We start from the raw sequence: 27,552 nt of genomic DNA, 5'->3' as shown, positions 1-27,552 counted from the left end.
AAACACCCAACGGATTAAATGAAACACTTGGCCTACATGCAAATCTTTTAAAGTAAATTTTGGGCATACTCTATCATAATGCTGCAGCTTTGGTTTCATTGCGGGTTGCGGGCACTAGAGGTCATCACTAAAACACAAACTTATTGTGTGTACACAGGGTGAAACTTGTCATTTGATTTTAGGTGCCCACACACTAGAAAGATCTGCGGCCTTAAGATGTGCGCATAAATTTGCTTTGAAATCTTTTGTCTGTCCTGGACAAAAGATTTTAGGCAAGCGCACATCTTTACCAAAGATTTCTCTTAAGATCAGAAGTTCGTCCGTCCGATATCGGCCAATTTTTGGACGATTATCAATATATATCAGACGATATATCAATCAATTTATTGGAAATCTGCCAATCTGTAAAAAAGTTGTTCTAGTGTGTGTGTGGGCACCTTTTTGACTATATAGTTCAAATCGAATTAGACATCAAATATTTTTTTGCAACATTCGAGGTCGATGCATGCTCCCGTGAAGTGTAAATGGCATAGAAAAGTAGACTTGCCAGACAAGACTACATAGTATAAATCCTAATATAAAACATTTATAATGGAAAAGCAGTAGAGAATTCAAATGGTACAAATCGAATTGACCACATCCAATCGAAAAGCAGGTCTCACCGTGTGTACATACCATTAAGGCCCATACCCACTGGGTGATTTTGACCTGAAAGCAGCTCAGTTTTGTCTTTTTGCGCTGCTTTCAGCTCAAAAGCCGCCCAGTGTGTATGGGCCATCCGTGAGCGCTAATGCGCGCTCCCACATCAACGCCGGCGGACGCCGCTCATCTGCTGCTACGTAAAGTCATGTCCACCCACAGGAAAATCTCTTAGATGGGCAAAAATCGCTTAGTGTTTTTGTTTGTTTTTTTCCCCCGTCATTGCTGTCCATACATGCTGGGCGGAATCGCCCAGTGTGTATGGACCTAAATGTTATAATGCTTTATTAATTTTCTGTGTAACATTGCCTTTTGATCAGCAGTCTATAAAGTTTGTTTTGTTTCCTGGTGTATTTTTTTTTGGTTGTGCATGTCATGTCTTTTGCTGTAACACTGTTTTATATCTGTATTTTACGCTGATTTTAGGTGTGTTTAGCTCACACCCGCTGAAGGTGTCTCCCGAGTGTTTCTGTAGGGCGGTGCCAGAGCCACTATGTGTACTTGCCTTTTGTATCCTGATGACAAGATACTGTAAAAAGGTTTCAAGACATCGGGGTGCCACCCAGACAACTGTTTTATATATAATATAATGTTGTTTGCTTTATAGTTTTGCAGCTAATAAAATATTTTCTGTGATAATAAACATTTTAATGTTTTTCAGGTTTTTTGCCACTCATAAACAAAATCAGCCATGAACTTTTTCCTGGAGACCCTGAAAGTCCTGCTTATTACGATCTATTTGAGCTTTGAGTCTGTCATATTGTGGTTTCTCCCATCTCGAAGGAAGAATGTTGCTGGTGAATTGGTGCTCATTACCGGAGCCGGCAGTGGCATAGGAAGACTTATGACGCTGGAATTTGCACGACTTGGAGCTACACTTGTTTTATGGGACATCAACGAAGAGGGGAACAAGGAAACAAGCCGACTGGCCAAAGAGAGTGGCGCTGTCCGGGTGCACACCTACAAATGTGACTGCAGCAAAAGGGAAGATGTGTATAAAGTGGCTGACCAGGTAAGTGATAATCTGTATGTACGTGGGAGCGTGCACTCAGTGAAGCGCATTTTTATTTATTTTTTTGCCGAGTTCACACGCACCCAGTGTTTACACATGCGCAGAAATGCTGCTGCGCATATGCAAAACATTGGTGCCCCTTGCGAATTCGCGCCAGAGCGAGTCAACCAGAATAAGGGCCAAAACACGGTATGGATTGCAAATGGTTTATCCCAATCTCATTTGCAACTGAATTCACTAGGACTAGGGCAGTACTTGTTACAGTTCTGAGGGTGTTAGAAATTTGTGCCATAATGTGCATGTTGGGACATCCTTACCGTCGCTGAACTCTAGTTTTAGTGGCACACCCAAATCATACTGTAGTGTTAAGATTTCATTAGACTTAGATTACAAAATAATAAACTATTTTAAAGCTGTAATTCAGCCTGATAACAATGTACTATTAACAAACTCTGGGAGTTTTTAAAAAGCAGCTAAAAATAAGCCAAACATGAATATTTACACACACTCTAACACCGTGATCCGGTGAGTAGGTATATTTACTTATACCTACTCAGATTTTTAATGTTATGTCCATAATTATAAGGCACCAGATGTAAAGCTCCTTAGAAGTTGTAGTGTAGCTTTTTACATATATTTTCGCACACTTAAAGGCCCATACACACTAGTAGACTTTCATTTCAAAAGACTTTGCCAAAATCTTTGATAGATATATCTTTCACCAAAGTAGTGCGTACACACTAGACTATTTTCCTCAAAGAGCGAGAGATTTTCAGGAGGCGAAAGACTTTGCTGAAAATCTTTCATATACAAGGCTTTTTACATAATGGGCTGGGTTTGAATTCCAAGGGTGGGAGCAGGGTCCATTTTAATCAGTGCATTCCTGTTCTTGGTGCCTGATTCAGAACTGATTGCTGGCAAAATCCCGCCCGTGTGCACGGCAAACATTTTATTTGTAGCCGTGCACGTAGGGAGAAATTCATTCACACCATCATGTCCATTACACAATATGCCACACACCATTGGGTGATCGGCAGTGGGTGATAGTTATGGATAGCGGGTGACAGCAGTGTAAGGGTGGTGGATGCGGGTGACGGGCAGTGGGTGATAGTGACAGATAGTGGGTGACAGCAGCATGAGGGTGATGGGCAGTGGGTGATAGCGATGGATAGTGGGTGATAACGATGGATAGTGGGTGACGGCAGCATAAGGGCGACATCGGTGTGAGGGTAACGAGCAGTGAGTAATAGTAATGGATAGTGGGTGACAGCAGCATGAGGGTGGTGGATGAGGGTGACGGGCAGTGGGTGACAGCAGCGTGAGGGTGATGGGCAGTGGGTGATGGTGACGGATTGTGGGTGACGGCAGCGTAAGGGTGGCCGGTGATGGTGACGGATAGTGTACTGGCTGGGGGGGCACATGCCATCCTGCCACCCGACACAGTCCGCTACTGGAACTTGGGCCCCTAGGATTATGGGGCCTTAGGGCAACTGCCCATCAAGCCCTTGCATTAAGATGTCCCTGAATATATACATTGCTGGCCTGTGCCAGCAATGTATATATTACTTGCTAATACATAATCATTGGTGCCCTGTGGCACCAATAATATATACATTGCTGGTCTGTGCCAGCAATGTATATATTAATGGATTATTAATAACATTGGTGCCCAGTGGTGCCAGTAATATATACATTGCTGACCTGTGCCAGCAATGTATATATTACTGGCTTATTAATAACATTGGTGCCCAGTGGTGCCAGTAATATATACATTGCTGACCTGTGCCAGCAATGTATATATTACTGCATTATAAATATCATTGGTGGCCAGTGGTGGCAGAAATATATACATTGCTGGCATGTGCCAGCAATGTATATATCACTGCCTTTAACATTGGTGGTCAGCGGAGGAGCAGGGAGGATGCGGCCAGTGGGCTGTGGGCGGGGCGTTCGGCTGGGGGGGCGGGGCGCTCCGACGTGCTGCTGTGTACTGTAGCCGGGAGGAGGGGGAGAGGAGGCTGCGCTGCGTACATATCTGCAGCCTGTGACCAGACAGCGTGGGAGCGAGGAGGGGTGAGTATAAGCAGGGGGAGGGAGCGGGCGGTCAGCTGGGCTGAAAGTCTGTGATCTTTCAGCCCGGCTGCCGTACACATTTAGCGATGATGGCTAAAAAAACAGCCATCATCGCTAGATGTGCTGGTAATACCAGCAGACTTCCCACCTCGCTAGCGATGATACGGGAGCGCGCATCATCGCTAGTCGGGGATCTCTGGCCCATACACACTAGTCGATTTTCAGCTGAAAATCATCAAGTGTGTATGGGCCTTTAATGCTATGTTTGAACCGTTCTAATCAGCTCAAAAGCCTGCAGTACCTCACTTAGGAGATTTGTGTCCATATATCCAGGTAAATAGATTTAAAGGTATGGGAAATTAACTCCAATAGTGGGCTCCGTGCACTCCACAAATGTATTTTGTATCCCCACAGGTAATATTAGATCCACACCTGAATTAAGCCAATATGGGGTTATTAATTTTTCGAGCCGACAGGCGGTATTTCATGCCCTACCATCCACTAGGGTGTGGGGGGAGAACAAAATAGTGTGCCGAGCGCAGCACGCTATGGGCCTTATTCTGGTTCATTCGCTCGGACACCTGCACACACCTTTTGCGAATGACCCAAACCCCGCCTTGCAAATGGTTAGCCCGCAAGACCCATTCACACGCCGAATTTATTCGCAAAGCTTGCGAACGGATGTTTTACATGAACATCCATTTGCATGCCGGTGGGAACCTCCCCATCGAATGATGGCGAAGGCGCACGCATATGTAAGGGTGGCCCAGACCACTCAAAGAAATGCAGGGAATTGGGCGGGTAGCTGACATCGGGCTATGTCAGCTGTCCGCCCACTGCATGTGCGTCACGACGGCATTAGAATATGTACGCCCAGCGTTTTAATGGGAACGTGGGGTTCCTCTCCACCCCCCTGCTCTCAAGGCTGGGAGCGTCCACTCGGCGACCAGACTTCTCGCCGAGTCTGCACGCACCCAGCATATACACATGCGCAGAAATGCTGCTGCACATACACAAACATCGGCCCCTGTGCAAATTTGCTTCCGAGCTAATGAATCAGCATTAGGCCCTATAAGGCGACATTCAGGACAAAACAAAAGTGAACAGCCCATGTCAACCTTTTCGACCCAAAATATGTTGACCTTCAGTTGGTCGACTCATACCCTTGCTTACTGTGTATATACCAGCTGTGTTTATAAAACTTGTTTCACAACGTCCTTTATCTGATATAATTTTCCACAAGTGTCTTGCATAACTGCAGCTTGTTACATGTGTAATAGTCAGACAAGCACCCAATTTAGATCCCTGGCAGAGCTCTCCAGCTTTTCGCTCTGCTCAGCAACACAAAAAATTGGCACCCTCTACTGAATTGTCTGCATCATCTTTCTGTCTCCTTGATGTTGTTGACTGCACTACTCACACATTCCTAGAAAGACTGATCTGCGTAAAACAATTTTTAACTTTTTATTTTTTTCCCCAAGCCCTGAAATGGGAAAAATACATTTCATTGTCCATGTAACATTTACTGCTAATTAAAATGATATTGGGTTGATGTATTCATGTTTTGAGACATTTGATACTCTGGTTGGGTCAATTTATTATTTACATATGCTGGCACCACAAGAAAAAGTATACGCCCAGTATCTAAATCAGTAATAAAAAAAATATTCTCAAAATGTGATGGAATGTCTATAAGGAAAAAAATAAATGTATAGATGCACAATTTAGATGCTCCACTAGGGACTATAAAGTGGGTTTCTCAATGGGGGTAGGGGGGTGGGTTTCGGCAAGCCAGTAATACCCCTTTCACACCATAAATGCAGAGACAAACCCGGGAATCAAATTCCAGGGACAAGCAGGGACATTCCCGGGTTGGGACCCATTCACACATGCTTTTGGCGCAAGGACAACGCGGGTCGGTACCTTTCATACTGAACCCGAAATGACCCTGCATTTCTATGAGACTTCTCATTGAAAATGGCCTTTTTTACACCCAAATTAAGATGATTGATTCTTAATAATTAAGACCCAAAACAGCCTGTAGTGTTTCAGCCTTTGTTTACTTGTATAAAACAAATGAAAAGGCCTATAAAAGGCAAAGCATAAAATTTGGCCTATTTCTAGGCACACAAGTACAGTACGTGGCACATTAAACACATATCAAACCTCAAGACATTACACACATTGCAGGCTTTCAGGGGTTAAAACACACTTCTGGGGTCTGTGGTGCCACAGAACATGCACAGTGTCTCCCTGCACGCTGTGTGCTGCCTCTGGGCGTGTCTGTGAGTGTCCACCACAACAGGAAGTTGCCCTGCTAGCAAATCAGCATTCGCTGACATCAGCAGAGGCAACACTGGAAGGAGGGACATGTCTCTGCACCTTTCACACCAGCCAGTCCGAGAAGGACCCGGGAGCAACCCTGCTACCTAGCAGGGTTGAATTGCTGGCAAATTCACACTGGAATCTGTCCCTGGAACCTTTCACACCAGCGCTAGTCGCGGGTTGTTCCCGGACCCAACCTGGGAATTTAGGCTGGTGTGAAAGGGGTATAAGGTAGATGGGCAGAGCCCATCTTTAATTTTACATTGTTTGCAAGAGTTCCTTTGTTTGCAGTATTAGGCGCAATGCTGATTGGGTTGCTTAGCAACAGATGGCTTTCTCTATAATAATTTTATCCTCATTTTGTCATGCACACAGAATACATAACCAAATTGATTGTTGAGAGGCCACAGGATAATAGTTGTGGCTGGTGCCTTACTACATGTTTGCAAATATATGTAACTGAGATCTCTGCAGTTTTATTATTTATAAAGCGAAATGATCCCATAAAAAGAAAGCGTTTAATTATAAGAGACCCAGATAATGATATAAATATGGAATAGTAAACCAGCGTTTCTACACCTAAACTACATAGTAATTCAAGCAAGTGAAAATAGGTATGACAGGTGCACAATGTTGCTCTAAAGCAGGCATGTATAAATTGTGGCCCTCCAGCTGTTCTGAAACTACAAGTAAATGCTAAAACTATGGCATGGCATGCTGGGATGTGTAGTTTCACAACAGCTGGAGGGCCAGTGTTTGGACATGCTTGCTCTAAAGCAGCTTTATTAAATTACATTAAAATTATCAGCGAGAATTAAAATGGATACTGAGAGTTTAAAGGAAGAAAGAATTAATGCGATTAACCCCTTCCCACCGCAGCATGTTTTTGCCTTCCTGACAGAGGCCTGTTTTTCAAATCTGACATGTATCACTTAAGTGGGGATAACTTTTTTTTGCTTTTACTTATCCCAGTGATTTTGAGATTGTTTTCCCGTGACACATTGTACTTTAAATTAGTGGTAAATTTTGGTCGATACAATTTTTTTCTTTTTGTGAAAAATACCAAAATGTCGTAAAAAAATGAAACATTTTGCTATTTGCAAAATGTTACATTTTCTGCTTGTGAGACAAATAATCATACCACTCAAAATAGTTAATAACTAACAAAGACCATATCTATACTTTATTAAAAAATCATTATTTTAACCTCCTTTAATTTTTTTGGACACTAGGGGGCAGCAGCGTCTAAATTTTACACTACACGCAGTTTAACGCTGGTTTTGGCTGTTCACTTTTGGACAGCCAATCCCAGCGATCGCCCAAGACGGGGGGGCAACCCTGCCCCCCCTGGGCAATGAGGGAGGATGTCTGCTGTCAGGGACAGCAGACATCGTCCCTCTGTCACCGCGTCTGTAGACGCGGTGGCACTTTTAAGTCATGACGTATATATACGTCATGTGTCGGGAAGTACATCCCCGGCCATGACGTGTATATATACGTCAAATGTCGGGAAGGGGTTAAAAGAAATGCTGTATATTGCATCTCTTACCACTTATCGTGGAACGTTAAGGATAAAACAGAGGTTTCCATACATGTTCCACAAAGCACCCTAAAGGGGGTGTGGTATAGGGTTCCGACAGTCATTAGCCCGACGTCGGGATTCCGACTGGCCGGACTCAGACAGCATGGCGAGTGCAACAAAGCCCCTTGCGTGCACGGTGGCTCGCTGCGCTTGCCACCTATTCTATTCTCCCTCTATGGTGGTCGTGGACCCCCACGAGGGAGAATAGCCTGTGGCCATCGGGAACCCGTCTGTCGGTCTTTTAACAGTCGGAATCTCGACGTCGGGTAAATGACTGTCGGGACCCCGTCCGGCACCCCCCTAAAGGTGCAGGTCAGCAGAGATGGTTCAATTAACTTGGCTGAGGTACTAATTAAGTCGCCTGTGTCCAAGAATGGATCTACTTTAAACCTGGACCATTATGGTGCCTCGAGGACCGCATTTGGAATGCTCTGGGTTAAATCCAATGATCTTCTATTAAATCACTATAAGTGTGGTGGGAGAATCCACTCGGCACCGTGCCTCAAGCATGGCGAGTGCTCCATGTCGACATTCGGGATAAGAAAAAGGTGAAAAACCCCATGTCGACCTTTTGACTGTCAACCTTGCTTGTGTCGACCTAACCACATGTCTACCTTCAGTCGTCGACCCAATGCATGTTGACCTTCCTTTTGTCGACCATTTGACCCATACCCCGTAAGGGATTCAGATATCGGGGCAACCTGAGAAGAGACTTGGAGTTGCTTATAATGCATATACTCCACATACTGTATAGGGCCTGATTCTGGTTCTCTCACTAATGCAAATTCTCTCTCTAATGGACAAAACCATGTACACTGCATGTGGGGCAGATGTAACATGTGCAGAGAGAGTTACATGTGGGTGTTATCTTTATTCTGTGCAGGGTAAATACTGGCTGCTTTATTTTTACACTGCAAGATAGATCTCAGTTTGAAGTACAAACCCCACCCAAATCTAACTCTCTCTGCACATGTTACATCTGCCCCACTGCAGTGCACATGGTTTTGTCCATTCGTGAGATAATTTGCTTCTGCGAGTGAACCAGAATCGGGCCCATAGGGAGTGATTATAGATGTGGTTGCAGAACGCATAGCCGCTTCTCTCGTGTAAGCACACATATGTTTTCATATGGTAATGCCTCGGGCGGTGTCTGCTATAAGCAGGCGCCTCTTGCGTGTATGAATGTGTCATCCAGTGCTGAATCCGAGGACGTAGAATGGGACCATCAGCTGGATGAGTAACCCATGAGGATATGCAGTCAGTCCCTGCAGTTACATCACTAATACCAGTGAAATTCCAGTTCCAGCCATGCACATTGTACTGGACATCGGAACAGTTCTTTTAGATTTTTTATTTGCGTCGATCTTAATAAGGCCCATTTTTGCCTCTCTGTGACCATGCATGCAACTCCCAGCAGGGGAGCAGGGTAGAACCCTAGTACCTAGTGGTAGCTGCATTAACAGCAGGACTCATATCTGTGTTTTCACCAGAGGCACTGAGAGACCCTATCCAAATCTTTGGAACCGAAGGAGGAAAGTACAGTATGATGACCGCAAATTTCTCATGCTCCACTACTTTTGTGAAAAGTAAAAAATGTTAATGCATCTCTGCTATACATTATGTCGGTGGTTCCCAACCCTGGTCCTCAAGGACCCCCAACAGTGCACTTTTTTTTTCCAGGTCTCCACGCAGAAAGTGAAAGTGAAATAATTCGCTCCACCAGTGTAATTTTTTTTAAATGTGTCTGAATAATGAGCGCACCTGCCGGATGACCTGGAAAATGGGCACTTGTGTGTGTGTGTACTTGAGGACCAGGATTGGACCATTAGGTTAAATGTACAAATATGTAAAAACTATATGTTGATGATTTTTTTTTTTTTTTTAACTTTAATATCTTCTCTCCCCCAGGTAAAAAAAGAAGTCGGGGATATTACCATCCTAATTAACAATGCGGGAATTGTGACTGGAAAAAAATTCATAGACTCACCTGATGCTCTTGTGGAGAAGACCATGCAAGTGAACACAATGGCACATTTCTGGGTAATCCTGTTTCGGTCCTGCAATATTTATAATCTGCATCTATTTAACTTACTGTTTTTTTGTTTACTTTACTTTTATATCAGAAATCATTAAAATAATTTTATTTTCTTTAGTCAATGCTCAAATTTAAATCTATTTCATTTGGTTTTTAAAAGACCTTTACCTTCCTGGTAATAATACCTGGATAGGAGAGCTCCTAAAAGAGCTTCTATCTCGTACCCCAATAAGAGGTCCTTGTCCTCCTTTTTTTAGGTGAGTTCTAACCTAACATCTCCTAGGTCAAAGTAAACGCCATAACCTTAGCACAAGTGCAGTCTTTGATGTGAAATAAAAGTTTAGGGAGGGTCCTGTACTATTGGAATCCAGTAGAGAAAGAGCATAGCTGAGACCAGAGGAGATGGTTCGACATGGAGATTAGCACTGCAGTGTGGGTGCAAAAGTGAGAGTAGATTTTCAGAGAGTAGATAAATGAAGGCAAGGCGGGCCCTATCGTGTGGTGGAGCAGAAAACCTCTAGTCCAGGAGTGGTCAAACCTGTCCTCAAGATTTACCAACAGTTTGTTTTTTAGGCAACCTGTGGATATACAGCAGGGACCATAAATATTGGGACATTGACACAATTATCATATTTGGGGCTCTATACACCACCATATTGGATTTAAAATGAACCAAATAAGATGTACTTTAATTTGAGGTTATTTACTGTGCATCCAAAACAGGTGACCGTTGTAGGAATTAAAACGGTTTCTATATGTGCCTCCAACTTTTTAAGAGACCAAAAGTAATGGGTCAAATGACTCAGAAGCTATTTCATGGACAGGTGTGGGATTTTCCCTTGTTATTTCATCATCGGTTAAGCAGGTAAAAGGTCTGTAGTTGATTCGAGGTGTTACATTTGCATTTGGAATCTATTGCTGTTGACTCTCAATATGAGATCCAAAGAGCTGTCACTATCAGTGAAGCAAGCCATCATTAGGCTGAAAAATCAAAACCAAACCCATCAGAGATATATGAAAAACATTAGGTGTGGCAAATCAACTGTTTGGAACATTCTTCAAAAGAAAGAATGCACCGGAAAGCTCAGCAACACCAAAAGACCGGGAAGACCACGGAAATAAACTGTTTACGTCCCTGGTGGAGAAAACTCCTTCACAACAGTTGGCCAGATCAAGAACACTCCTCAGGAAGTAGGTGTATATGTGTCAGTCAACAATCAAGAGAATACATTACAAGAGTTAATAGAGAGGGTTCACCACAAGATGTAAATCATTGGTGAGCCTCAAACAGAAAGACCAGATTAGATTTTTGCCAAACAACATCTAAAAACATCCTATGGACAGATGAGACAAAGATCAACTTGTACCAGAGTGCTGGGAAGAGAAGAGTATGGAGAAGGAAAGTAACTGCTCATGATCCAAAACATACCACCTCATCAGTAAAGCATGGTGGTGGTAGTGTCATGGCGTAGGCATCTATGGCTGCCAATGGAACTGGTTCCCTTGTATTGATTGATAATGTGACTGCTGATAAAAGCCGCAGGATGAATTCTGAAGTGTTTTGGGCAATATTATCTGCTCATATTCAGTCAAATGCTTCAGAACACATTGGACAGCGCTTCACAGTGCAGATGGACAATTTATTTTATTTAGTTCTTTACAGTTTCTTATACAGCGCAGCAGATTCCGTTGCGCTATACAACTGATGACAACACTGAAAGAACAAACTGGGTAAAATAGACAGACATAGAGATAGGAGGGCTCTGCTGCAAGCTTACAATCTACATTGAAATGACGCGAAGCATAATGCAAAAGCAACCAAAGAGGTTTTTAGGGGAAATAAGTGGAATATTATGCAATGGCCAAGTCCGCCACCTGACCTGAATCCCATTGAGCATGCATTTCACTTGCTTGAAGACAAAACCAGGGAAAATGCCCCAAGAACAAGCAGGAACTGAAGACATTTGCAGTAGCCTGGCAGAGCATCACCAGGGATGAAACCCAGCTTCTGGTGATGTGTGTGCATTCCACACTTCAGGCTGTAATTGACTACAAAGGATTTGCCAACAAAGTATTAAAAAGTGAAAGTTTGATTTAGAATTGTTTAATTTGTACCCATTACTTTTGGTCCCTGAAACAGTGGGCAGCACCTATAGAAAAGTGTTGTAATTCCTACACTGTTCACCTGATTTGGATGTAAATACCCTCAAATTGAAGTTGAAAGTCTGCAGTTAAAGCACATCTTGTTTGGTTCATTTCAAAACCGTTGTGGTGTATAGATCCAAAAATATGAGAATTGTGTTGATGTCCCAATATTTATGGACCTGACTGTATATTAGAAATGTATGCAGCACATTTGAAAATGTGACAGTTAGTAATAATTACAGCTGTGTGCCAGGTAGGTGATTTGAAAAATGTGGACCGTTGGTAGATCTCGGACCGATTTGGCCACCCCTGCTCTAGTCAATGTAAAAAAAAGTCTGAGTGATACATTTACTAAAGGTTCTAAAAATAAAAAAGAGGTAATGTTGCCCTTAGCAGGTTTGGTCTATCATTTTCTGGGCTGCAATAGAGAAATGATAGACAAATGTTATTGGTTGCTATGCTTTTAGCTAATGAATTCCATTTTATTTTGAGCACCCATTCTTTTGTTACACGTTCATTATTTGCACTGATCATTCTACTATACAGCAGTAACTAATGGTATGTAATGTCAAGGGCCAAGACCAGGTTTTACAAATATTAGATTAAGTCAAATTACAATTTTTAAATGTCTCTGCTTTAAAACTTCGACCACCCATAATGCATTTTTTTTTACTATAAAGGCTGCATTCAATTATCCTTGTAGCTTCAATTAGATTTGGAGTCATGTCCAGGAATATTCAATTACAACGGTCATTTTTGCCTTTATTGTAGGACTCTATGGACTACACATGAGTCCATAGTCATAGTTGTCTACCTTCCTGGAAGTTGCAGAGGACTTCTGATTTTTCAGGTACCCACTGCACCCCCCAGAAGAGTAGGCAGATCTCAAGGATCCCACCCACTCCTTCATGAAGCGGGCAGGTTGAGGAGGTAAAACGTGGGAAATTGTGCCATTTAGCTCCACAATCTCTACACAAACGGGTTGTGGCATTTTGCCATGTTGTGGTGGTGTAGATCTGGATGCCACTGCTGCTACCGATAATCCGCAATGCTAGATTATTGATGGTTGTAATTAAAACCTGGACTGTTGGGGTGCCTTGAGGACCACGTTTTTGGAACCTGTTATTGAGCAAGTGCACCTGTATAGTACCAGTGACCTGTCAATCATTAGACTCACTATTACAAAGAAAAACCTGGATGCTAGTGGAGAAAGGTACATTTTTGTTTTTTTAGATTGCTGCTCATTATGCAGGGAACAGTAAAATGTGCATTTTGCATGGAGATTCCCTTTAATATGTTCTGAAGAGAAATGTTTAACCCTTTGGCAGGTATTCAATGTGAAATATGGCTATGTGCAGTGAATCCTGTTAAGCATTCGCTGCACATTCACAGGGTTCCGGAGGGCTGGAGCATTTGCTGCCAGCCCTCCCTCTCACCCTATTCAATGCCTCAGGGGCTCGCTGCCCCTGAGGGCAATTTTTAACCGCCGCAGGGAGCCGGGGGATGGCGGCAGGCAGGGAGATGGAAGCTTTCCTGCCTGCCCCAGAATATGTGGGGGAGAAGGAGGGCTCCCGGGAACACAGGCAGCAGGAAGTGACGAGCTTCTGCCGAGAACGGCCAGGAAGTGACGAGCTGCCGGCTGCAGCTCGCCTCTTCCAGGCCGCAACTTGTGGCCACGCCCCCTTCTCGCTCCCCGGCAGGCGGGACATTGAAACCCGCCTGCATGTTCTCGGTCGAGCTGACCGAGAACGGGACTGGGTCACGCAAGCTCGACTGGCGTGACCCTCACATTGAATAACCCCCTTAATATATGTATATTCATGTGCTGCAAGCACATTAAGAAAAATAGCATGCCCCTTCACATAATAAAAGTACTGATTGTTTTTATTTTTTTTTACACCAAAAAAAAATTATAATTATTATTATTATTTATTTTTTTAAAGATCACATTCCAGTTCACCTTAAAAAGATGTCGAATGCAAAACGGTGAATCATGGCGAAAATCATGCTGAAAGCAAGTCTCTATCCTAGCATTGAATACACTCTCGGCGAATCCCAGTGAAAACCCCATTGAAATACACCACCACTGTCGGGATATACCGTCAGTCGGGACCCGGGATGGAATACCCCCCCCCCCCAAATTGTGCAATAATAATTTAATATTTGTAACCATACTCGGGAGGCATGATTAGATGTGTATGTGTATGAATGCAGTTTTGTAACTATAGAAAGCACTTGGCTCAAGGACACATCTTATAGCAGGATAAACCTTTTATGACCAGTGTATATTTCTTTTCTTCTAGACCTATAAAGCTTTCCTTCCTGCTATGATGGCCTCCAATCACGGGCATCTGGTGAGCATTGCCAGTTCTGCTGGGCTTATTGGAGTAAATGGACTAGCAGGTGAAGACTTTACTTATTAAAACCTTGTACAGAATTGTGGAACTAGGAGAATTTAGAACCGGAAGTAGAGATCCTTCATTTTAATACCAAACCATTTTCGAAGAATCTTTCAAATAATTCACAAACCCTGCACAACGAGAAAACAATACATGGATAAGTCAGTATGCCTATGATAAGTTTTGTATCCCACTACTAAGCATGGGCTGGACATCAAGGGATGTATTTAGTAAAGCTGCTAAGGATTCTGCCCAACCAATCAGATTCTGGCTATTTCTAGGATGTAATAGAGAGACAATAGAATTTCTATGGGCAACATCATCTCTTTTTTTTTTCGTAGAAGAATATACTGTACCCCCCCCCCAATGCTGCTTATGAGAACCAAGGTATATAATATAAATTTTGAGAGCGGGGTGGACAGCAGTGATGACTGGGTGCCTGGGTAGGAGAGCAGCGTTGTGCACGCCAGGTCGGGAGCAGCAGCAGAGCTTGCGGGCAGAGTGTAACGGCGTGACCTCTTACTGTCACGCTGTGCAGGCCGAACACCGGGTCGGTAGCAGCTGGGCAGCATCTGAGAGGGTATTCAGATGCTGACCGGCATTAGACAGCACATGCGTAGTCCCGAAATCCCGCACATTTTGTGGCCAAATCCCGCGATCCCCCAGATCCCGGGATTGGCTACCCTAGTTCCAATTCTAGCACAGGTGTAGATCTTTTATATTCACGAGGAGAACCCCTCAATAAAATCAATGTATCTTTAATGGTACTTTCATAGGTAAATTACAGCTTACTTTTTCAAGTTGTAGTTGACGTTTTGGCCACTAGAGGGCCTTTGTCAAGACAGTTTACAGCACACAACCTCACAGTTCAGAAGATCCAAACCAGCTGCCAGTATTCCACCAATCACCGTCTTTACATCTGCACCGTGTATTGAAGCCCTGTTTTTTTTGCAGGGACCTTCGGTGCTATGCTTCCTAAAAAGTCAGTACTTATATGGTAACTATACCAAAAAAAAAGGGGGGGGGGGGGACTACACTTTTATATCAGGATCCACATCATTACTTAGATGTGGGTATTCATTTCTTGGCAATATACCTGTATATAGCAACGGATCATTATACACATCTGACAGTGACTTTCCTTTGCTTCAGTTAGTGGTGCAATGTGTTTTATGTTTATCACTATTTTACTATATTAAATGTCATATATTGTATTTCCCCATTGGTGTTTTAGCACTACTATTCCTTTTCTCCAATCTTATGACCCTGTCAACCATTTGGGGGTTGACCTATTGACTGTCTGTCTTTGTAGTGTAGATCTATTACCATGATTTATAGGAGAGTCACAACATGCCTTTTTTTCCCATACATGTGCTGTATATTATATTTGTAATCCTTCCATCAATAATTCCTTCATATAGTTTCTGAGGTTAAAGCACCATCAGGAAGTGTTAATCTATCCTAATTAGGAGGTAACCAAGAGATAGATAGGCAGGGCCGGTGCATGGCACCGGAGCGGCCCAGGCGGGGGGGGGGGGAGGGGGGGGTGCCCCGGAGCTCACCTTCTGAGAGGGGGGGAGGGAGTAGCGTCTCGCTCCACGGGGGGGGAGCAGCAGATGGGGAGGAGAGAGAGCAGGGCTCTGCGCACACAGGACGGAGCGGAGATGGGAACCGGGCCCTTACCTGGCTGGCTGGTTAGCATAGTGTTGAATGATCACTGCCACGATCTGGCCGCTGCTTGCGGCCACCGCCACGGACTGCTCCCAAGTGGCCGTTCTCCACTGGCCGGGGCCCTAGGCAAATGCCTAAGGCTGCCTAGTGGTGGCGCTGACCCTGTAGATGCACTTCAAAAGCTTCAAAAGTGATGAAATGGAGAGTGATAAACAGCCATCCAATTAGCTCCTGCCTGACACGTCACAGACTGTGTTTGAAAAATGTCTGACAGGAGCCGACTGGTTGGTTGGTTGTTTATCACTCTCCATTTGATCACTTTTGAAGCTTAGTGCCCACAGTCTGGCAAGGTTACAGATTATAACTAGGCCCTTTGTTAGAAAACATATGAAGAACTTTATTCTATTGGATAGGGACCAACAAAATAATTACAAGGCAGTGCAGAGTCCTGTGGTTGTTCCATTCAATAAAGGCCCATTACTATTTTATGTGCTTATTAATTGTGGTCAGTCCTATTCCATGCTATAGGGTACGATGTGCCTTTGGTGCAGCATTTTAACACCAGCACCTGAATGCACACCCTTCGGTGACTGAAATCAGCCCCAGTTAACACAAGTGTCCGGAACCTTATGGGGCAGCTAACACTGTTATGTGAATCTCTGTAACCATAAAGTGTGACCTGCGAGTGCATTGCGTGGAATAGGATTGACTCCATTGAATGAAATGGGTGCTGTATGACACTCAGACAGTTGGAATCGGACAGGGGGGAGAGTGTTGTGAAGCCCCTTGCGAACACGGTGGCTTACTGCACTCACCACAGGTTCTATACTACCTCCTATGGGGGTCATGGACCCCCACAAGGGAGACTAGCCCCTGTCAGTCTTGATCCCGACTGTAGGTCATTTAACTGTCTGGATTCCGATGTCTGACTAATGACTGTTGGAATCTCGACTGTCAGAGCATCATCCGGCACTCATATGAAATTAAGTACTATTCGATGCATTGTTAAGATCTGCACTTCAAATTGACTAAATGCCAAAAAATGGGGATAAACCGAAGAATAATACTATTGCTTCACAGAGATTTCTGCTGGATGTTTTGTGAAATGCCCACAAGTGAGAGAATAACGTTTACCTGTGCAGAGACCTAAAACAAGTCTATTCTATAGCCAAGTTTCTCTAGGTTTCCGAAAAGCACATACAATTGTGCTTGGAACTCATTATCAGTTGATTGTATCACTATGTATCTTATATTACTAAAATAATGACCTTTAATGCTGTAACGACTAATATCTTATCATGCAACGTGATGTCAGTGCTAAAGTACATCAGCCACACAACCAGAACAAAGTTTGTGTGTTTTTTTTTCTTTAAATGCCTCTAAAAAAGCGAATGAAGTGGAAGGAGTTGAATATTCTGACGGCGAGCTATCGGCACTGCTCGCTGACTAAGCTCACAGTCGGGCATGTCGGCGGCATTAAATATACCTCATTGTTGGTTTATTCAGTCTGACTTTAGCCAAATGACTAGATAAACATGGATGATTTGTCTTTCTCTTGCAGATTATTGTGCTAGTAAGTTTGCAGCTATTGGCTTTGCTGAATCGGTGGGCCTGGAAATGTTGGCTCTGGGGAAAACCGGAGTGAAGACCACAATTGTTTGTCCCTATTTCATAAACACTGGAATGTTCGATGGATGTTTATCAAAGTGAGTACTAATTGTTCAAGACACCATTAATTGGTGTGTGTCTTGACATTTATTCCATGTACAGCATCAATGTAAACTGATGGTCATTTAAGTTTCGAAACTTTAAAATGAAGTTGATTATGGACATATTAAGGTCCCGATGTTGCACAAATATTCCTACTATTTTAGTGTTCTCTAATAGATTGGGGTTACAGGTAAGAAGGGAAAGACTCCTGTTTTCATAAAAAAAAAAAAAAAAACAAGCTAATGCACAAATGATCAGATTATAGCTATTATCTTCTAGAAGTTGCTAAATAAATAAGAATGGGATTGTAATTGGTTGCTATGGGCAACATCTGATTTTCAATAGCACTCCCATTTTAGTAAATAAAACCCAAAGAGTACTATGAAGTGCTAAAGTGAGTGTTATATTGGGTATGTTCTTAAGCAGCCCAAGCACAATAATTCTGGAGACACACCCTCCAATCCAAATCACCCCACAAAAGACATACTATATAAATGGACATTAATATTCCCAATAGACACCTATTTGAGATCTGAAAGTCTGCTGACGGCACAACCACAAACCTTATGTACAATGGATGCCAGATCCATTCCGAAATTATTATGACGGGATGGATCAGTCATCCATTATTCAATGCAGCGGTCAAATCCGGACGTTGGAATTGGCCACTGATTGATGCTCATCCGGCCGGCGCAGGAACGGGTGAGCACATCGGCGAGAGGTGGCAGTATCAGCTGGGAGACTGAGGGAGGCAGCAGGAGCCGGGACAGGGCCCAGTGAGCTGCTCTCACCCTGAACGTCAGAGGGACAGGTGAGTGTGGCGTGTGGGTAAGGGACTGTATGGGAGGTGGTGGATAAGTTTCTGGTGGCGATTCTCAGATTGGGGTATCTGGAGAACCGGCCCTCCAGACTAGTGCTGTACACACTACGGTTTTCCATAAATTTTGCCTTGGGACAATTGCAGCGGTGCCCTGAGGTAGTCCAGGATCATATTAAATCATTTTTGGTCCATATAATAGACTAGCGGTTCTCAAACTGTGGGTCCTGACCCCAATGTGGTTCCCAACCTTCTCAGCATGGGGTCGCGACTCCATGTTGCTGACCATCAGGCTGATGCCTTTTCTACTCTCAGGCAGTGATTCAAGGAGTCTGAAAACTCTGTTGAATTGTCTGTTATTGTCTGTTATTTTAGACTCCTCACATCACTCTGTGCCTCCACAATGCTGCCATGTATGTGCTGTCTGCTGACTACACATGTGATGTGATGGGTTATGGTATATTAGACTCCTCCCATCACTCTGTGCCTCCACAATTCTGCCATGTATGTGCTGTCTGCTGACTACACATGTGATGTGATGGGTTATGGTATATTAGACTCCTCCCATCACTCTGTGCCTCCACAATGCTGCCATGTATGTGCTGTCTGCTGACTACACATGTGATGTTATGGTATATTTGACTCCTCCCATCACTCTGTGCCTCCACAATGCTGCCATGTATGTGCTGTCTGCTGACTACACATGTGATGTGATGACCTTCTGCAGTAACTTGCTGGGGTCCTGTCATTATTTTTATTGTCTGATGGGATCCCAGAGCAAAATAGTTTGAGGACCCCGGTAATAGACAAAACTGATGTTTGTGGCTTCCAATATAATGTATGTGAACAAAGGGTGCAATTTTGTTTATCGATTTGACTCTATAGGTTAGTTTAAATTGCACAGTGTTTAGCAGCATCCGATTCCGATGCACAGCCCCGTGACCTCGGAACTGAGGTAGAGAGAGCCTGTGCTGTCTATTTCTACTAACGCCATAGCTGACCTTTAAGGTCCATACACACTGGGCGACTATGCCCAGAGTGTATGGACAGCGATGATGCCAATCATGTGCATACACACTGAGCGACTTTCCCCCCTGCCAGGCGCCGACGGAGGGGGGAGGACGGTTTTGCATAGCACAGCGCTATGCAAAGCCGTCCTGAAAGCCGCTCATCTGCTGGTATAACCAGCAGATGAGCGGCTATCCTGGCGATGACGCGGGAGCGCGCAGCACCGCTCATTGCTGGGGCATACACACTTGGCGATTTTGAGGCTGAAAGCCGCTCAAACTGGGTGTTTTGAGCGACTTTCAGCTCAAAGTCACCCAGTGTGTGTGCCCCGGCGGTGAGCGCTGCTGCGTGCTTCCATATCATCGCCGGGAAAGCCGCTCATCTACTGGTTATACCAGCAGATGAGCGGCTTTGAGGGCGGCTGCGCTATGCAACGCTGTCCTCCCCCCCTCCATCGGCGCCGGGCAGGGGGAAAGCTGCTCAGTGTGTATGCACTGAGCGGCTTTCCCCGCAGCGATGATTGACATCATCACTGTCCATACACGCTGGGCATAGTCGCCCAGTGTGTATGGACCTTAAAGGTCAGCTATGGCGTTAGGGACAGGATACATTCTGTTTCTGCATGTACACACCGTGCCATTGGAGGCCACCGATATAGATTTTGATATCGGCGGCTGGTGGGGTGCCAGCATTGGCAGGGAGGGAGGGGCGGGGATTGCGGGAGCCATGCAATGCATTGGCCCTTGTTATGATATAGTAGAAATAGACTGTGCAGGGTGACATATAAACACAATAGGCTCAATTTTCATATTTTTTAAAATTTTCTTAATAAAAAACATTTGGCCTAGTGGTCCCATGAAAACAATGTGGGTACTCTTGGGTGCCGTGATTCAAAAATGCATATTGAAGGCTTGGGTTGGTGATCTACTTCTCTCTGCCAATCTGTTTTGTTGAATTACTGTGTTGCCTGTTGCTAAGTGCTGTAGGATACATTATAGTGTAGAATCCAATGTATACATAAACAATAATAGATTATTATCAAGTACGTCTCTCTTCCTCCTTTCTGATCATGTGTTTTATGTTGCAGGTGGCCTCGGTTCATGCCAATTTTAGAGCCAGATTATGCTAGTAAGAAGATTGTGGATGCGATCTTAAAAGAACAAGTGTACCTAGTGATGCCTCGCAGCCTGTACCTCATTTTTGGTTTCAAAAAGTGAGTCCCCCCTTTTTTCTTTTTTTTTCATCCGGTTGTATTCCAATTCTGGTACATTTATCTTTCTCCCCCACTTCTAAGTGAGGGTAAGGTTGGTACCAGCCACTATTTTTTTTATTTTTTTTTAACTGCATTTGCCAATGGTCTGAGGACATTTAATAGTCTAAATCTTTGTCTCCTTTCCACGTTAAGCCAATCAAATCATGGGAATGTTTACAGCATGGCAGTCTGATCAGTGTCATGCTTGCAGAGGAGGCGTGTGCTGGCCTTGGGTTCTGTGCGGGGTTTATGTAAATCAGAACAGGGTTACACATCACAGGGCAGTATTATGAAATAGTGCAGAGAAATCGGGCAAGCTGGAAGCTGCGGGTTCCATACAGATGCATATTCCTGCATTATTGCTGCAGGCACGCCAGGTCACATGAGATAATTTTCCATGCGGATGACAAACGTTCTGCCAACTGAGACATATGATTGTATGTATCAAGCAGTGAAAAGAGTGGAGATGTTCCCCCTAGATCATGGGTCTTCAACCTGTGGCCCTCCAGATGTTGTGAAACTACATGTTCCAACATGCATTGCCACATTTTTTCCTATAGGAGCATGCCAAAACTGTCAGGGCATGCTGGGAAATGTAGTTCTACAACATCTGGAGGGCCACAGGTTGAAGACATGTGCCCTAGATACTAATCCGCTTTGAAGTGGTATTTATCTATAAAATGACTGCTGCACTGGTGCACTATTTTTCACTGCTTGATAAATGTATCCCTACAAATCTATAAATCTAGATCTGGAATGAGCAGGTGTTTCATCACCATACAATGGACCTGATCCTTAAGTGTAAGGTATTGCACAACCGCAGGGAAGGGGCTGTGCAATACTGTAACAATAAAATGGAAATGCAGCAGGAAGGGTCCCCATCGTGACCATCAATCACGAGGGTAGCAGTCAGGCACCCAAAGCTTACTCTATCTGATCTGGTCAGCCCGAAATGCCACAACATGAGGTACTAAGGAAGAAGGACCTGTGAATGGTGTTGTAGACCCCAAACCATCAGGTTTGAATACAATACTAACTCCGGCCCACTGTGTTGGAGTGGAATATTTCCTTTACCGTCCTCACCAGTGACATTTGGTGCCATGCTTGCCACTAATCATATGAAGACATAATACACTTATACACAGTTTTATGACGTTTGGCTCCCTCGTGGGAATTTGTTCAACTCCTTTCTTCCTGACCTAGTTGTGTGTTTTATAAATTATTATAAAATGTTTCTCTCTCTCGCTCTCTCTCTTCCTCATTTAGCATTATTTCTGCAAAACTGGGATTTGTTCTGGGAGATTACTTTGGCGCTTTCCATTTCATGGACCATTTCAAAGGCCGTATCAAAAAGGAATAAGCATAAGCTGTCCAGAGATCGGAATTAAATGACCAGCGAATGTACTACCTATTTCAGCAATAAAAGTACATAAAAACACACCTCAAACACTAAAAATGAGTCACAACATTTTCAAAGAAGATCGCTTTATAAAGAGATTTGTGTGCCAGATAGATTGCAGTAACGATATCAAAAACTACTGTAACAAGTACCAGTATCAAAACAACCGAATGATCTGTCATAATTAGTAAATATAGGTTTAAATATATAAAGGTGTTTTTTAACTATGTCTACGTATTTTTCTAATTGATGTATAAAAATTATACCCACATACATTTCAGTTGCTTTAAGGTGGCCATACATCAGAAAGATATTGTACCCAATCATACAATCTCAATTGATTGTAAGATGGATTGTATGCAGATTGTGTGCACATCTTATGTACACAATCATACAATCAATCAGCAGATGGATTGTATGACTGATTGTATGATGGATTGTATGCAGATTGTGTGCACATCTTGTATACACAATCATGCTGCAGATGGATTGTATGACTGATTGTATGCAGATTGTGTGTCCAAAAACCACCAAGGACTGCCGGGATTTCAAGGGAAATCGTACACAATCATGAGCGCAATCGATCTTAAGATCGATCTTTCTGATGTATGGCCAGCTTTACAGTTATCCAGATTATTGTTATTTGTCAAGTAAATAAGTTTTAACTACAGATGTTTCAACATACATCTATCCTGCTTGCAAACACATTAGACAAAACAAATGAGCGTCATGTGACTATGTAGAGCCGGGGCATCTTTCATGCAGCTTGTTCTGTTAAAATAAGTCTGCTGATTTAAATTGATATGCAGCATGCCTCTATTCTGTATGTATGTATGTATGTATATATATATATATATATATATATATATATATATATATATATATATATATATATATATATATATATATATATATATATATATATATATATATATATATATATATATATATATATATAATTAGATATTCTTATCTACATAAGAAATGGAACTTTACAGTGTTTTTCATGAAAACACAAATGAAGCATTACATATACAGTGGCACATAGAATACAGGCATGATGCAAATCATTCTAATCAGCAGTTACTGCTTGTGTGTCCAGTTCACTCTGCCTGGCGAATAAGACATATTTTAATGGAAAAAAGATGCCATAGACCGGCTGTTTATGGTGAAAGGAGGATAGATGTATGCAGATACCTCTGCAGTATACAATGTGCAACTTTGGTGGAACTTGAATCTTAAATTGTGTAAATTGCAGTAATGACTGGAAATGTATGAGATGAAAAATATAATAACATAATATATTGCAGAAGTTTTCTATTTGACTGCTATTTTAAGTTAAGCAATTGCTTGCATTGTCTAGAAGCATTGCATTTATTCCTGCTTATTTGTATAGGCTTTAACAGTTGGTTCAATCTTTATACTTACTAAATACATTCCAGAATATTTTTTTTTCTTGTATAATATTGGCTTCACCTAATAAGAGTATAGCGTGTACCAGATCTGCAAGAAAGCACGTTTACCCTATTTACATTCTAATACTTAAACCTGTAATCTCACATGTGTTTTTGTACTTCGTTAGCACTAAACTGATTAAAATTTTCTATTATGTATTCCTATATGTAGGATTATGTATTGCTATTATGTCTTCCCTTTGCGCGGGTGACTATATGTGGCTGCTGGGTCGCCGATCCAATGCTGTTATGAGGGGTGTTCCGAAGCCTCTCTGCTCATTGGATACATACCCTCCAACATTTGAAGGGCAGAAATCGGTACACATACGGAAAGGGGCGTGGCCATGACTAGAGGCGGTCACGCCCCCTTTTCGAATGTATGCTGCCCATTTTTTCAGATATATGTGTTTAAAATTAACATCATGCAATATAAAGATATCAGCATACTGAGCAGCCTCTCCTCCACTTAGCACCTACCCGCTGCCCCGTGTTCCGGCCATAACACAGCAGCATGATAATGGCACATGGCGCGAGCACACACACTAGTATTCACGCCTAGTATTCTCCCCCAGCAGCCGCACAGTCCTCTCCCCGCCCCGGCTGCTGCCTTTCTCCTCCTCATCTTGTGCTGCTGCTGCTGTCGCCAGTGACTGCGGTACCATTAGCTGCCGCCGAGCCAGATGATGCGCTCAGCGCTGACGCCACTCCCGCTGTCCCACTTATCCATGTGCGTCCTATGATTTGCCGGGCATGGGTAACGTGTGCGGCGGCGGACAGCTGCTGTGGCTGATCGCGGTCGGTGCAGCTGCCTGCTCCCTGCTTCGCTGTCCGGGCTTCCTCGCTCGGCCTCCTCTCCTCCTTACCCGCCGCAGCATGGGAGACAAGGTGAGCCTGTGCCCGTGATCGCCAAAAACCATTCGGTACACTTTGATTTAGCCGGTACAGACTGTAAAAAAACAGTACTGTACCGGCTAAATCGGTACAGTTGGAGGGTATGTGGATAGCATGTTGTGTAGCGAAATATACTTTGGAGATAGCAGTTAGATGTTGCAATGTAAGGGGTACAAAATAACTGTGTTTTTTTTCCCTGCACGGTAAAAACTTGTTGCTGTTGTATGTAGCTCACAAATCTGTGCCGCCTGCAGTGCAACAGGGTTTTTCATAAGGTGTACAACCATTTTCCGCTCCTTGGACCTGCACCAGTGATTTTTAAGACCATCTGAACTATTTGACATTTGCTGTGTTTTCTATAAAAAAAAATAAGGGAGGGAGGGGGGCAGCGCTCAGGCAGCACTATGCCCCATCATGTATCTTGTACAGATGGGTAGTTTGTGAGTGACCCGGTTCTTTTGAATGGCTCCTTTTAAACCATTCACCATTTAGTGTTGCTCACTAAAAGGTGAATGGTCATTCTTCAGTTCAGTTTGGTTTTCATACAATGCATTTGTCTGAGCACAGCAGTGCCACACATGGTAGCTTACAGGAACTGTACTGACTGACTCAGGGCTGTAGTTCATCCAGCTCCGCAGAGTCCAATCCACACCATGTCTGAGCTTAGCACTGCCACCTGTGGCAGCTGAGATGTACTAACTCCGGAGAGTATTGAATTGGAGCTGCTGCAGAACTTGAAGCACCACAGGTCCCAGGAGAGGATTTGGAACATCTGTATGCTGCTCGCAGGAGTGTACCCAGTACCAGAAGCAGCAAGACAGTGCTTGAACATCTTCTAATACTGTAGCATAGTATCACAGAAAGGTGAATAGCATAATCACACATTCTCACTTACACAAAGATAAGTGAAAATAACCTCCTGTGAGTTGAGTTGTCCAAAAGAACAGAACAGGGGGGGGTACACAAGGTTTCATGCAGGAATTATTTTGATGTCACAAAACAGCATTTGTTCTATATGTTGAACTTTCAGAAGTGAACCTTATTCTGATGACAACACAAGGTTTCTTCTCTCATGGTGAATGCTGCCTTCCAGTAGTTTTCCCCTATGGCAGTAACTGGGGTGTAACCATTAGTGTTTCCTGCTGATCAGACTACAGTTTAATACATTTATTTATTTATTAACCGTTTCTTATATTGTACACACATATTCCGCAGCGCTTTACTGAGAATATTCGAACATTCACATCAGTCCCTGCCCCAGTGGAGCTTACAATCTATATTTCCTACCACATGTACACGCACACCCAGACATTCTAGGGTTAATTTTGTTGGGAGCCAATTAACCTACCTGTATATTTTTGGCTTGTGAGAGGAAACGGAGTACCCGGAGGAAACCCACGCAAGCACGGGGAGAATATACAAACTCCTCACAGTTAGGTGGGGATCAAACCCATGACCTCAGCGCTGTGAGGCAGTAACGCTTACACCATCCGTGCTGCCGTACATTTCAATCGCCTGAAGCAACATTTCACGTTTCTGCCTGTTGTAAAAATGAAGGCACTTACTGGTTTTCAGTGATCTTCAAAAATGCACACACCAAGTAATTATTTTAATTAATTGCTGCCGCATTTTAAATGGCAAGTGTTGGGTATAGAAATGCGGTACTGAAAGCATAGAAGGTATAAAGGTGTTAAAGAAATAACATTTGCATTATCATCCATATGGGATACTGGGGATTCGTCAGAACGCATGGGAGAAGAGCGGTATCCGCAGGAGACAGGCACATAGAAGCTCTTTAACTGGGTGTACTGGCAGGGGCAGCTGGCAGTGTCTTAGCCATTTGCTGCTCAGCTCTGCCCAGGACGTTCACAGGTGGGCATTTGAGGACAGGCTCTGTTGAAGATTGCAGGGAGGTGTGGACAGGTGGCTGCATTATTTATTTATTTATTAACAGTTTCTTATATAGCGCACACAAATTACGCAGCGCTTTACAGAGCTTAGTTATAATCTAAAACACATAACAAATTACAGTACAAGACAGTTTAGGACAAGTACATGGTTAATATGGATAGTTGCATCAGGGGACAGGACACTGAAGCAATCATCAGGGTGGCAGTGGTTTATATATTCGAAGAAAGGCACATGAGGAGAAAGGGCCCTGCTCGTGAGAGCTTACATTCTAAAGGGGAGGGTTAGACAGACAGGGGTGACACAGAAGGGAAAGAAGTGGGCATAAACAGTAGGTTAGGATGAGAGATGGTCAGGTTTTATGCATGTGGGGACCTTTGTCATCACACTGTGCACAGCTGAGGTTGAGAGGCAGGTGGGTAACATCTTCGCTGCCTGCTGCTCAGTGCTGCCATCATTTAAAAAAAAAACGGTGCAATAGGAAGCGCCAATGATGCGCCTGTGATTGAAATCCTGATGATTTTAGGCTAAAATGCTGGGACCCCACCGATTCCAGGATTGGTCACCCTAGTCTGATGCCATAGTGCAAACAATGTCATATACCTGTAGTGCACATGCACCTTATGGCCTGGTGCATGAGTCACAACTTCAACCACATCTGAATGCGGGCTCAAATGCAACCACACCAGCCTGAGCTTTCCCCGACTTGGTCACATCTATTACTACCCATTGTGCGGCTGCTGGAAGATCTTAGAGTAGTAGGATTTTTTTTCTCATAGTTTGATGTGGGTGAGTTTATATAAGCATGTAAATCTGTGGTGTTACTTATGCAAGTGTACATTCACTATAAAGGCAGATCAGCATTCCGAGTTCTGTTTATTCATGCACAAACATACCCTTTTCCACTGCTGCAATAATCTTGGTTATTGCCAGTTCTACTCCTGTCACAGCTTGGTAGAAAAGGGACCTTGAAAAAATAACCCAGGTTGAGTGACGTGTGAATCTGACCTTGGTGGGGTCATGGGCAGGACCCAGGTAACAGTGCATCGTAAACAGCTTGAACCGGGTTATCAAACCCAGGTTATGCTTAAAAGCTGCTGATTGGCTGTATATGCAGATGTTAGCCTCAAAAGTAGAGGCTGTAATTTACAAGCAGAGCAGGCATGGGTTTG

At 43.5% G+C, this 27,552-nt stretch overlaps 1 protein-coding gene across 1 annotated transcript in view; it reads left to right on the top strand.

Annotated features, from left to right (window-relative positions):
- SDR16C5 (short chain dehydrogenase/reductase family 16C member 5) overlaps positions 1 to 23,748 on the top strand; it is a 28,659-nt gene extending 4,911 nt beyond the window's left edge. Inside the window, exons 2-7 of the mRNA XM_083187124.1 lie at positions 1,361 to 1,711; positions 9,600 to 9,731; positions 14,175 to 14,274; positions 17,503 to 17,647; positions 20,564 to 20,689; positions 21,995 to 23,748. Of these exons, the coding sequence (XP_083043250.1) occupies positions 1,391 to 1,711; positions 9,600 to 9,731; positions 14,175 to 14,274; positions 17,503 to 17,647; positions 20,564 to 20,689; positions 21,995 to 22,088 (918 nt within the window). The 5' untranslated portion in view covers positions 1,361 to 1,390 and the 3' untranslated portion in view covers positions 22,089 to 23,748. The remainder of the gene's footprint in view (positions 1 to 1,360; positions 1,712 to 9,599; positions 9,732 to 14,174; positions 14,275 to 17,502; positions 17,648 to 20,563; positions 20,690 to 21,994) is intronic.
- The last annotated feature ends 3,804 nt before the right edge of the window (positions 23,749 to 27,552 follow it).

The sequence above is a fragment of the Crinia signifera genome, chromosome 5, assembly GCF_055691185.1.
Source record: "Crinia signifera chromosome 5, ASM5569118v1, whole genome shotgun sequence".
Classification (NCBI taxonomy): domain Eukaryota; kingdom Metazoa; phylum Chordata; class Amphibia; order Anura; family Myobatrachidae; genus Crinia; species Crinia signifera.
Note: the sequence above shows the minus strand (reverse complement) of the source record. Positions and strands in the feature narration are given on the sequence as shown.